We start from the raw sequence: 12,679 nt of genomic DNA, 5'->3' as shown, positions 1-12,679 counted from the left end.
GGGCCTTTGGGAGAAGACCCTTCATCTCCCAGATCCTCATCTCATTCCCTTAACCCCATCGCTCTTTCCCCCACTCCTTCAATCCCATGCTCCCCTCTTCCCCCTCCCTCAATGGACTGTATTTTAACTAGAAATCAAGCTAAAGAAAACCCCCAAACCAATGAACATAAAAAAAGTGGGCAGAAAATCTAATAAGGAAATAAGGGATGAGGCAGCGGCCAAAGAGATGGCCTTAGGAACTCAGCAACCAATGGAATCCTTTCTTGGGAAAAATTCAGGAAATAACGAGAAAAATCAGCAAAGAGGGAAGGGCATTGCTCACCACCAAACCAGTAAATAATGATAGTGGTCTCTTGGAACTGTCGTGGCCTTGGCACTCCCTTTAAAGCAAATGCAGCTAGAGACATACTAATCAAAGAAGTGCCGGACATTCTCATGATCCAGGAGACCAAAACAAGCAGTCAAGAAAATAGAAAACTGATACAAAAGTTAAGAAACTATGAGGAATAGTGCTAGAGGCAACAGGAAGATCAGCAGGAATATGTACATTATGGGTAAAAAGAAAATGGGAACTGACAAGTCAAAAAATCAACAAACATTGGATCAAAACATATTTAAAAGATCTCAATACAAAGGAAATATATAGTATCATAAATGTATATGCCCCAAATCACTACAAAGACAAACAACATTGTTGGAATTCGATAAAAGAAGAATTAACAGAAAGACAAAACTGGAAAACAATTCTTAGAGGGGATCTAAATTTGATAAGAAACACAGAGGAAAAATTCGGAGGGATTTTCCATGCAGATCCGTTCAAGAGAAGCTCTAGAAGAAATAATGAAGCAATACAAGTTAATCGACATCTCTCCAAGTAATGGGAAATATACACGGAGCAACAAAAGAATAGGCAAGAGTAATATTAAGGAAGCGCTGGACAGAATCTTAGTCCAAGAAAATATAGTCACTGATTTTACCTTGGTGAAAACCAAGATCATTCACACAACTGCCTCAGACCACAAGCCTGTAGTAATCAGTATGGGAAATTTTGAGAACCAAGGCCCGCTGTCATTCAGATATAATTCGAGCTGGGACAACAGTAAATAATTTAGAAATCAAATCAAAGAGGGATGGTCAAAAAGCACCATAGGATCCCCTCACTATGTGTGGGAAACAAAGTTAAAAAATTTAAGGATGAATTTAAAAATATGGGCAAGAGGGAACGACATTCGAAACAAAGCAAGGAAAATAGAATTGCAAAAAAGAATGGACAACATACAAAAAGAAAAGGAAAACAAAGAGGACTACATGCAAGAAAAATTATTATTTTGGGAAATATACAGGCAAAATAGAAAAGAAGAAGAAGAGGTCAGAATGAATTCCAGATGTTTATGGCTGAATTTAGGGGACAAAAACACTTTTTTTTTCATAATTCAATGAAAATCAGACCTGTCAGAAATCAGATAGATCAAATCAAAGTGGATGGGCAAGAGATTAAGGGAGTAGAGGAATTCAAAATGGTAGCTCATAATCACTTCAAAGAGTTATTAACAGCAAATGAACAACAAGTAGACAATGAAGATTTTTTATAGCACATACAAAAAAAAAATAGTGATGAGCAAAATTCAAAAATAAATAAAGATATTTCTGAAGAAGAAGTGATGGAAGCAATTTGGAGTCTTCACCCTAATAAGACTTCGGGGCCCGATGGGTTTACAATTGCTTTCTATAGACAACACTGGAATATCATTAAAAAAGATTTCATGAGAATGGCAAGAAATGTTTTCAAAAAAAAAAATGGGAGGAAATACAAAATCTTCATATTTGGCACTTATTCCTAAAGAGGCCAACCCAACTACCTTCAACAGATTTAGACCAATATCTCTTTGTAATTCCTCTTACAAAATCCTTACAAAAATCCTTGCAAATAGAATTAAGAGAGTTCTTCCTGAAATCATTTCGGAAACCCAGGGCGGTTTTGTCCCCAAGTGGCAAATTATAGACAACATGATCATCGTCCAGGAAGCCATCCGCAACAGCATCCAAAGGAAATCCATCTGTGGGTAAGCCAGTTTGGCACCTTGTTGTACTGAAGAATTGATGAATAATAAAATCCTCCCTTGCTGCACGAGTTTTCCCACATTGGGTTTTTCCGGGGACTATTGTCCAAAATATCTGTCAATGTGTTGATTCTTGTACATGTGTTTGTTTCTGTATTACAGTGTCATATCTGCGGCAGAATTTATTTTAATGTTTATTGAAGGAATTTCATAAATAACTTATTGAAGAATAAGTAGGAAAAGTAAATCAAATGTTGCAGTGATAAAATTTACACATGGTATCAGAGGGAGTAATCAAAGACAAGAAGGGAAAATCAGTTATGGGTCGAGACCATGATGCAGAGGCATCCACGTCAGGGGACTCACACAGATTTTCAGAAGATAGCACAAGAGAAAGAGACTTTCATTTCTCTATTTTGGCTTCCAGGCTGGAAGAAGAAGTGGCTTGTATGACTAGTTCTACATCATCAGAAGTGTGGTATATAGACAGTGGAGCCTCGTGGCATATGAAGGGAATCAGGGAATGTTTCTCAGAATATAGAGAAGAGAAGATGAACTTTCAGATCACCATGGGGAACAAGGCAAAATGTACTCCAGTAGGGAAGAGTACCATAGTTTTTCAAACAAAATCGGGAGAACGGTTCCGTGCTACAAATGTGCTGCATGTACTAGGATTGGGAATGAACATACTTTCCGTGTCGCAACTTCAAGGCAAGGGCTATGACGTCTACTTCATCAAGGAGAAGGTATACATCAAACACCCGAGCTAGAAAAGGTATACATTGAACAACTAGAGGGCTTTGAGACACATGAGAAGAAGTCTCATGTATGCAGGTTGAAGAAAGCCTTGTATGGGTTGAAACAGGCACCTAGAGCATGGTATGGTCGAATCGATGGCTACTTGCAGAAGATGGGATTTGTCAAGAGTGATGCAAATCCAAATCTCTACTATCTGGTTGTAGAGAATGAGCCGCTAATCTTAGTATTGTATGTGGATGATCTCTTTTTGACAGGATCATCCAAGCTCATCGGGGACTGCAAGAAGAATCTAGCCATAGAATTTGATATGAAGGATTTGGGACGAATGCATTATTTCCTAGGGTTGGAAGTTTGGCAGCAAAAGGGAGAGATCTTCCTTGGGCAAGGGAGATATGCTACAGAAATCCTGAAGAGATTTAGGATGGAGGACTGTAGACCCATGGCTACTCCAATGATCACCAACTAGAAGAAGATTGATGCATCAAAAGACAAGGATGTTGATCCCACCTTATACAGGCAGCTCATAGGGTCCCTGATGTATCTGGTCAATACCAGGCCAGACATTTGCTACGCTGTCAACACCCTCAGTCAGTTCATGGTGGAACCAAAGAGGGCGCACTAGGCAACAACCAAACATGTTCTCAGGTATTTACAGGGAACAGTCGATTATGGACTCTTGTACACGAGGAGTAAGGATATCAGATTGAATGGATTTACTGATGCAGATTGGGCGTGAAGTTCAGTGGATCAGAAAAGTACCTCTGGGTACTATTTCAACATTGGATCAAGAATGACCTCCTGGTGCAGTAGGAAACAAAAATCCATGGCTTTGAGCTCATCTAAGGCCGAATATATGGCGGCAAGAACAACTTCGTGTGAGGCCATATGGCTTAGAAAACTGCTTGTGAACCTATTCAAAAGGAATATGGAGGCGACCAGGATCATGTGCGATAATCAGAGTTGCATCAAGATCTCTGAGAATCCAGTGTTTCATGATAGGTCGAAGCATATTGATATCCGGTGTCACTTTGTCAGGGACTGTGTCCAACAATGAGCTATACAGTTGAGCTACACTCCTACAAGAGAACAGGTGGCAGACATCCTCACCAAGGCCCTTGGAAGGACAAAGTTTGACTACTTTAGGGAAAAGATGGGGATGGTAAAGAACCCGTTTCAATAGAAAAAATGGGAGTGATAACAGCGTGGATGCAGAGGGAGTTGTAGTGCGGATGCAGTGTTGGGAGAAAGGACCGGTAGCACAAATGCAGAGGGAGTTGTCATACAAATGCAGCAGTGGCAGTAGCAAAGCCATGGGCAGTAGTACAAGATGCAGCAGCGCAGAGGATGTTGGGCAGGGAGGCTTAGCATCAGCACAGGGACCGATGCCGAATGATCAAGGTGATACTCAATGAGGAGTATTACTAGAGCATAGTTCTCGCTAAGAGGGAGTGTTGATTTGGGGTAGCATCAGATGTCCTCTAGCCACAAAAATTGGAGGAGAGGCTAAAGCACATGAGATCTCCAATACCCAAAAATGGTTTGGGCAGATTCTAAACAATTTGGGAGATATTAAAATAATTAATATTTTTAATGGAGTCACTAGGTCTAAACTTAGGAAAAATAAAATATTAATGTGAATTAATATAAAATTGTGTTAGAAGAGTCCAAAAGTCATGGATCAAACCAAAGTTAATCTTAGTCGTTGATTAGGGACTTAATCTCCGTCGTTGATTTGTCAACGAGAAAAGTATAAGAGGAGGCTTGAGGGTCACTTGGAGGACACACTAAGGGAGACCAGTCAGTTCAATTTCTGGAGCGGGGTTAGCTAAAAAATTCGAACTAGTGGTCTAGTGAGCAGTCAGGAGGCAGTGAGTACAGAACAGAGAGAAGGGATCAACCACTGGAGACCAGCGTTGAGGCAGGAGAAGCAGACGCAGGGCATTTTGGGCAGACCCAGAGGCAGCAAGAGACTGCATAGTCACTAGAGGGCATGCGTGGGTGACGCAGAGAGGCCCAGGGTTGATGTAGTCAAGCAGTGGTTGACGTAGAGTGTCTGGGAGCCACGCAAAGGTCAGCCAAGCTGACGATGGGACTAGGAGAAGTCTTGTAGAATTTTTCTCTCTATGGGTATGCCAATTTGGCACCCTGTTGTACCGAAGAATTGTTGAATAATAAAATCCTCCCTTGATGCACCGGTTTTCCCACATTGGGTTTTTCCGGGCACTATTTTCCAAAATATCTGTGTCAATGTGTTGATTCTTGTACATGTGTTTGTTTCTGTATTACGGTGTGATATCTGCAGCAGAATTTATTTTAATGTTTATTGGAGGAATTTCATAAATAACTTATTGAAGAATAAGTAGGAAAAGTAGATCAGATGTTGCAGTGATAGAATTTACACAGATCAAGGGAAAAAATGGGACTTCATAATGAGCTTCCCTTCCAAATTTGGGGCTTTGAGTATGTAATAGTGTTACCTCCCTAGGTAGGAGTGGCTAATAAACAACTCTATTAGGTGCTCCCAGCCCCTAAAGGGAAAGACTTGTCCAAAATACATCCTTCAAGTGATAGAGGCCATCTGAATAATAATGAGGTGGATAGGGACACAGGGGTCTCAAAGCCAAATGTCTTGGGTTGAAAGTTGTAATGATGAGGGATGTCCACATATTTGAGTGTATAGATGTAGGAGGGAGTAATCGTAATACATGAGTTACCCTGACCTTTGTTTTTCCACCCTTTTTTATTTTCCTTTTCCTTTTCTTGATTTTTCTTTATTATATTGCTTGGGGCTCCAGGAGATGAGAGCATGTTGTGTATGATATAAACATCCCTGCAGTTCATCGCCCACCAAGGGTTGGGACATGCATGAGTTCCTTAATTATGCAGGGGACACTCATGGGGATCTAGGAACCAGGGTGATGGCCATAATGAAGGGGTAAAGCTCATATTTGGCTTTTTCCCACATGCAAATATAATGTCCCAGCCCTCTTTTGCATTTTGTGATATTATTTTCTTTTGTATGTGGCCATGACATGCTTTTATCTTTTTTTTAGTTGCATCAACCTCCGAGGCAACATTTCTAGCCCTGACCCAAGCATGGGGACAAGGGGAGGGGGTGTACAGAGCCTTGTGGACCCAAAGAGGGAAGATGACGAAATAGGGCTCGTAATGTGCGAAGGGGAGTGAAAAATATGAAATGGAAAAATGGGACCAAGCTACCAAAATCGGGGTTTCCCAATTAGTTCCCATCCTGAAGCTATAAGCCAATTGAAAGACCCCACAGGGCTAGGGTTGAGGATTAACCCCCCATTTAAGGTGCATGAACAAAACTACTGCCAAAACCATTCCCTCTTCCAAGTCACTCAATAATCCATACCCAATGTGCCCATGGAAAAACAAGTATAAGCACCCAATTGTATAATGAAAAACATACTTTTAGGATTGGATGGCCCACCTCCAAACATAAGCTCTCGACAGATGGGCAAGAGGACATATGATGGGCTCAGGGAGCGGAGATCAACTGGCAGAATATATCGGCTACACTTGTGGTTGTCAGGGGCTCCTAGCTGCTAGCTGAAGACAAATCTAAGAGAAAAATTCTTTTATGGGGTCACCCACTGAAGGTGGGTAACAGGCCTCAAACAAATTTTCAAGTTAAGCATAAGAATCGACATTCAACTATCAGGAAAAGAGACTGCATATTTATACCAAAACTGTCTCCAAAGCAATGTTTTGCAAGTCCTAAAGTTCAGTTCTAATAGTTCCAATGCATACTGACACTGAGCACATTGAGCATTACTATATTCATCTAAACAAATTCTCGTTGGGATGCTGCATTCAACCAATATAGAGAAATGGGATTTAGGTGGTCATGTCCCTTTTATAGAACTGGTGTTGAAGTTCATTCCCAGATAGCCCACAGTAGTGCATTAAAATTTAAACTATTGAGCAACTTCAACTTCTACTGAATGCTAAAGAAGCAAATGGCAGCAGTCAGACATGGCAAAGGCAGTTAAGGCATCAGAAGACCATCCATAAGTTATCCTACTTACAAACCTGTTTTATATTGATAAAAGAAAAAGAAAAAAGGAACTTGTTGTCAAACATCAACAAAAATGGATCCCCATACCCCTCATTAAGCTCAAAATCCTACACATATTGGAAGATATACATGTAACACAATTAGAAATAATCATATTATTGAGGATCACCTGAGAAAGAGGATTGGCTTGGGGTCCTCTGGATGAAAGGCCAGAAAACAGGGATGGCCCTGAGTCAAATTTATAGCCCTTGATTTCAAATGAATGTGCTGCTCCTCCAGGTAAGTCATGACTTTCTAACACCAAAACATCTTGCCCATATCTAGCCAGAAGGCTCGCAGCACAAAGTCCTCCAATTCCACTTCCAATTACCACAATATCTGCCTCATTCTTTCCTGAAAATTGAGTTCAATCAGCTAAAATAAAGGGATTCTTCAAGGTATAAAAATTCCATGTGATTTTCGAACAAGAAAACCTGCAGTATCTACACACACACACTTACAAATTCAGCTTTTCAGTTTCTTGGTTCCATGTTCCATCAAACACTTCAAAAGAAGCTTTTACCATACTATATCATGTGCTTTAGAATAAAACTGTTTTACATTGAAAAGAAAATTGAGAGGGCTATCTCATTTCATCTTAAAACCTTCATATCAACAAATGATCAGCCCCTAAACAACTGCAATCTGTCTTTTTCTACTCATGAAACCTGAAAACTCTAACCAAAACCTTATGTAACTTAATGAGGTGTCAGAAAAACTCTCTTTCACTCTAGACTGTGAGGTGAAAATAAAGTAATTATCCTGTTATAAAGCTGTCAGTAGAATTTTTGGGATACCACGACTACAACATCACAATACAGTTTCAGGTTTGTACTGAAATAAAGTGGACCAAAGGAATCCCTAGGTTCACATTCCTGACCTCAGGTGTGTGATAGCCAAACTGCATCATATATTCTTTGCTGCAAATGGAAACTATGAAAGTGCCACATCTCAATTGGGAACATGGCATAGCCACAAAAACTTTCAACATGCAGTGGAGTATAAGGCAGTACTTAGTACTGGGACCTCTTTCTTCATGATGGGAATCCTCTTCTTCCCTAGAACATTCTTCAAGTATAGGTATTTTTTCATCATCGGAATCAATCGGGAGATCTTTAGACTTCTTATATGCAATGCTTTCATCAAAGATCACATCTCGGCTTACTTCAATTTGGTGCCCCTCCTTTATGTAGATCCTATATGCCTTTGAAGTGTTACTATAGCCAAAAAATATGCCTTTCATGCTTGTAGGATCCAACTTCGTTCTTTTATATTTTGGAATGTGAATGTAGACAGGACAACAAAATATCCGGAGATGTTATACACATGGTTTCTTCCCAGTGAATGCTTCTTCAAGATTCATGTTGTCAAGTGATCTGTGAGTACTTCGATTTTGAATGTAGACAGTTGTTTTGGATACTTCACCCCATAGAAATTGAGGTAAATATTGATCATAGAATGTAGCTCTAACACTTTCTTCAATTGAGCGATTCTTTCGTTCCAAGATTTATTTTGATCTTGAAGTATTTCTTCCAAATGGTTAACATTTTTACCTAATGCACATCCCTTGCAAACTCCTTCATGATCCTTCTTTAGTTCAAGGGTGCCATTCACCATTGTGTTTAGAGTTGGTATGATTTTGTAATGAAGGTGTCCAAACCTTCTATGCCAAAGCTCAAATGGGCTGACTTCAATGTGAACCAAGGCTTGAGAGAGAGGTGTAAGCAACCTGTAGAGCCTTCCTTCACAAATAGCAATAATATTTGCATTGTTGATGCGGGAGCCTTCATCCCATACGATAACTTTTCCATCTATAAAAGCAACCCTATCTCCCTTATCTTCTAGACATGAAATAGAAAGTAAATTGTTTTGCAAATCTGGTAAGAATTGAATGTTGTTGAGATGTATGTTTCCTCCATAGCTCTAGCGAATTGATCCAATTCCTCTTACAGGATAGCTCTTTTTGTCTCCAAGTTCAACAGAGTAGGAAGATTTTCCTCTTGATAGGGTCTTTAGTTGTTTGTGCTCACCTGTCATATGTCTGGATGCTCCACTGTCAATTACCCATATATTTTCATCTTCAAATGTACCTGTAAGTGCTGAGAATAACCCTTTGTCCTTTGTAGTAGAAGTCTTGGTCATATGATTCTTGATAGATAATAGGAGATTCCAAAATGCTTTGATGCCTTGCTTGAGATGACTTGCCATCATAGAAAACTGCTTCAATGACTTCTTCAGAGATGTAGTGATCTTCATCATGCCCTTTGTCAACCTTAGCTCTGATACCATGTTGAGAAATCAATAGGGCTATAATTAGGGTGATTTCTCTTATACTTGATAACTGCTTGTGATGTATTTTTACTTTTTCTTGATTATTAGCTTCTTCACTTATTATTATGTTGTTCTTATCATCAAACAGCTACCAAAAACATGAATATCAATAGTACACAAGAACACAGGATATAAGCTACAAGCCAAGGCCAAAACCTCTCCTCTTGAGAGGAAAATGCGCAAATCTCTTCTCTTCTTATAGATTCTTCAAATGACGAATTCCAAGACCTCTAGACCAAGACCAATACCCTTCTAAGACCAAGCCAGACCTTCTTGATGATGTGCTTCTTCTATCCAAGTCAAACCTAGTGAAATATCTTCCACCTGCACAATTTCAGCCCCCAACTACAAAATTTCGGTGATCCAAGTGGATCTCCAGACACCAATGGCATGGAAAAGGCTCAAAATTCGAAGTGGCAGAAAGATGATTAACTTGACATCAGATCGGTACCCGTCACACTGACTCCAACGATGCGAACGACACTCCAAACCGAGTCCGGATGAGGAAGATAGAGGCAGTCAAAGTTGGGTTGACTTTTGCTGACTGGGCAGGGTTAATGAAGACAATTTGGAATTTTTCCGGCAGACGGAATCCAGCCAACTCCGACCAGATTCCCTGGTTAAAACGACTTCTTCAATCAAAATCCAGATTTTTCAAAATTGTCATGTTGTATTTAATAACAAAAAAAATTATAAAAAAAGGATGGCGGGCCACCAACCCCGCCACCCCAAATAGTATCAAAACAATGTTATTCGTGGAGGGTTGGGCCACAACCCCCGGCCCCTCCCATGGAACCACCTAACCAAAACAACGTGCGGTGGGCAACCATGACCCCGCCACCCTGGGAACCAAGCAACGGGAGCACCGATAATAGTGGGGGGTGCGCGCTGTCAACCCCGCCGCCCCTCCACCTCACCCACATAAAACAAGCACAACAGAGTTGGGGGGGAGCGGGCCACCGGGACCGGCGGACCCACCTCCAAAAATGTAATATGACATTAAACATGGGTTAAATGGGGAGGGGCGGGATTTGATCCCCCGACCCCTCCTCAATAAATTTCCAATTTAACCATCGCGCCAAACGGTCCACCTGGGATTTCTGCCCACAATTTTTTTATTAAACGTAGTTCATCAGTGCGCCCAGGCAGAGGAGGCAGTGCACGCAGTTCGAGGCAGATTTTTGTAGGAGGGCCGAATTTTCACTTTGTCAGATTTTGACAAATTTTATATGGTTTCAGCATTTCTCGATGCCACGAACACAATGGCACTATCCGTTTCTCCATCAAAGTTTTGCATTTTTTGGCCATTTTTTAGTATGGAGGTATAAAACTCCTTTTTTGTAACTGATGCTTGTACTCTTCTTTCTCATGCCACTTAATGAATGAAGGCCTCCCCATTGATCGAGCAGGGCCCGGAGATGTAGTTCAAGTCGGACGAACTCCATTATCAAGTCTTGTTGTCTTTTTTCATGCTTTATGTGTTTCTCCTCTTCTTTCATGTGCACATTAAATTTCTATGTTAAGCTACAATTTATGCATGTAATTCTTTAATACATCTATAAGCAAAAGATCTTGGATCAAGTGGTATCAGAGCAGGTCTTTTTAGATGTGAATTGCATGTTTGTATGCTAACAAGAAACAGGCTCCGAACAGGCGAAGGGAAACTAATGTCTTTCGATCCCGAAATGCGCTGTGCACATCAAAGGAGAAACATGGCAGATGAAGAGACTCGTTATGAAGAGGAGCTCAATTTCCACAAAACCTTCTATATAATGGTAGAAAATGTTGGTCAGTTGCTTTCAAGGCTAGAGAAAGCAGAAGGGAAAAAGGCAGAAGAAAAAGGTTCAGTGCATGGGAATGGTGAAGAAGAATCCCCTCCTTCTCCTTCCATGAGTGAAAGCTCTTCTTCCTCTCATCATCATCATCGTAGAAATTCAAGGGGTGCATCTAAGAAACCTTTCTTTAAATTAGATGTCAAATTTGATCTTCCCATGTATAACATTGAAAGTAATGCAGAAAAGCTTAATAATTGGATTAGGCAGATTGAGATCTACTGCAAGATTCAGCAGATCGAAGAGGATGAAGCAAAGATTCAGTTGGCCTCTCTTCGACTGAGTGGCACCTCTCTCGTCTGGTGGGAGAGCAAATTGCGAAGCAGTAAAAGTGTGGGTAATCTTCTTTCTTCATGGCCTAGTTTCATTTCGGCATTAAAAGAACAATTTTATCCCTTATGTTATAAGCAAAAAGCCTTAATGGATTGGCAATACTTAAGGCAAGGCAAAGGTCAGGATGTTCAAAGCTTTATCGAGGATTTTAGAAAACAAGCACTTAATTTGGGCATTGCACTTGATTCACTTGATGTAGTAACTAAGTATATTGGATCATTACATAGTTACATTAGACATTCATTATTATTGTTTGAACCTACGACCATTGACTCGGCTAGTATAAAGGCCATTCATCTGGAACACAGGGGAACACCTGAACGGGATGACCACCAAAAGAAAGTCGCAGCAGCCAAGAGAAGGGGAGCAAAGCCCTCTTGTACACATTGTGAGAAAGAGGGGCATGATGAAGAAAATCCCTAGAAGTTGCACCCTGAGCTGAGACCTGAAAGGAATGACAGAAAGGGGGAGCAGAAGGTCGTCACCACCGTGCAACAAAACCAAGATTCCGAGTCAGAGGAAGATGAGAAGGTCGCAGCTGCAGGATTTGCACGAGGTAGGCCCATTGACTTGGGGTTTGATTCCGGCGATGAAACGAAGTTTGCAGCCCTTGGGATCGCAGCAGGAGGACCCATAGATTTGGGGTCTGATTCTGCCCATGAATCAAGGATTTCAACAGACATAATGAAAAGGGCGCTCCCTGCAGCAGGACTCCAAGAACTTGAGGAGATCAACCACCGCATCCAAGCAGAGAACGCTGAGCTAAGGAGGCTTCTACAGGAGGCAAGTGAAGAAAAACAAAAATTACTACGCCAATTGCAAGCCAAGGATGAGGTTTTGGAAAAGTTGTAGCATCGCTATCCGGAGGTAAAAAGTGATTCCTCAATTTCATATGACTTTCATGATGATGAATTCGCTGCTTTTGAAAAACATACTACAGGGATTGGATCCAAACTATTGAAGAAGATGGGGTATTAGGGAAGGAGCCTTGGCATCGTAAACCCCATCGAATTCGAGGAATTGTCGCATTGTGCAGGACTCGGATACACCAAAAAGGAAATGGGAGAAAGCTCCAATACAGCTAGTAACCACCCAACGACAGACGATGAAATTCCCTCCTCATAGTCCAGTGATAGTGAGGGCTCCATAAACACTTATCGGAGGGACACTAGGGGAAAGCGCCCCAAGGCAACCCCGAAAGTTTGGAGGAAAAAGAACCGTTGTAGCCATTGCAACAAAGAGGGACACCAACTAACCGCATGTCTGATGCTCCATGCTCTGGA

At 41.0% G+C, this 12,679-nt stretch overlaps 1 protein-coding gene across 2 annotated transcripts in view; it reads right to left on the bottom strand.

Moving 5' to 3' along the window:
- Positions 1–12,679, bottom strand: part of LOC149180910 (FAD/NAD(P)-binding oxidoreductase family protein) — a 443,523-nt gene that overhangs the window by 345,306 nt on the left and 85,538 nt on the right. For both annotated transcript variants that reach the window (XM_089416384.1, XM_089416383.1), the window contains exon 2: positions 7,031–7,254. In XM_089416384.1, the coding sequence (XP_089272510.1) occupies positions 7,031–7,254 (224 nt within the window). The remainder of the gene's footprint in view (positions 1–7,030; positions 7,255–12,679) is intronic.

The sequence above is a fragment of the Pinus tabuliformis genome, chromosome 3_2 (genome assembly GCF_031772625.1).
Source record: "Pinus tabuliformis cultivar Carrire ecotype Pingquan chromosome 3_2, CPIR1, whole genome shotgun sequence".
Lineage (NCBI taxonomy): Eukaryota > Viridiplantae > Streptophyta > Pinopsida > Pinales > Pinaceae > Pinus > Pinus tabuliformis.
This window is presented reverse-complemented; position numbering and strand designations above follow the sequence as displayed.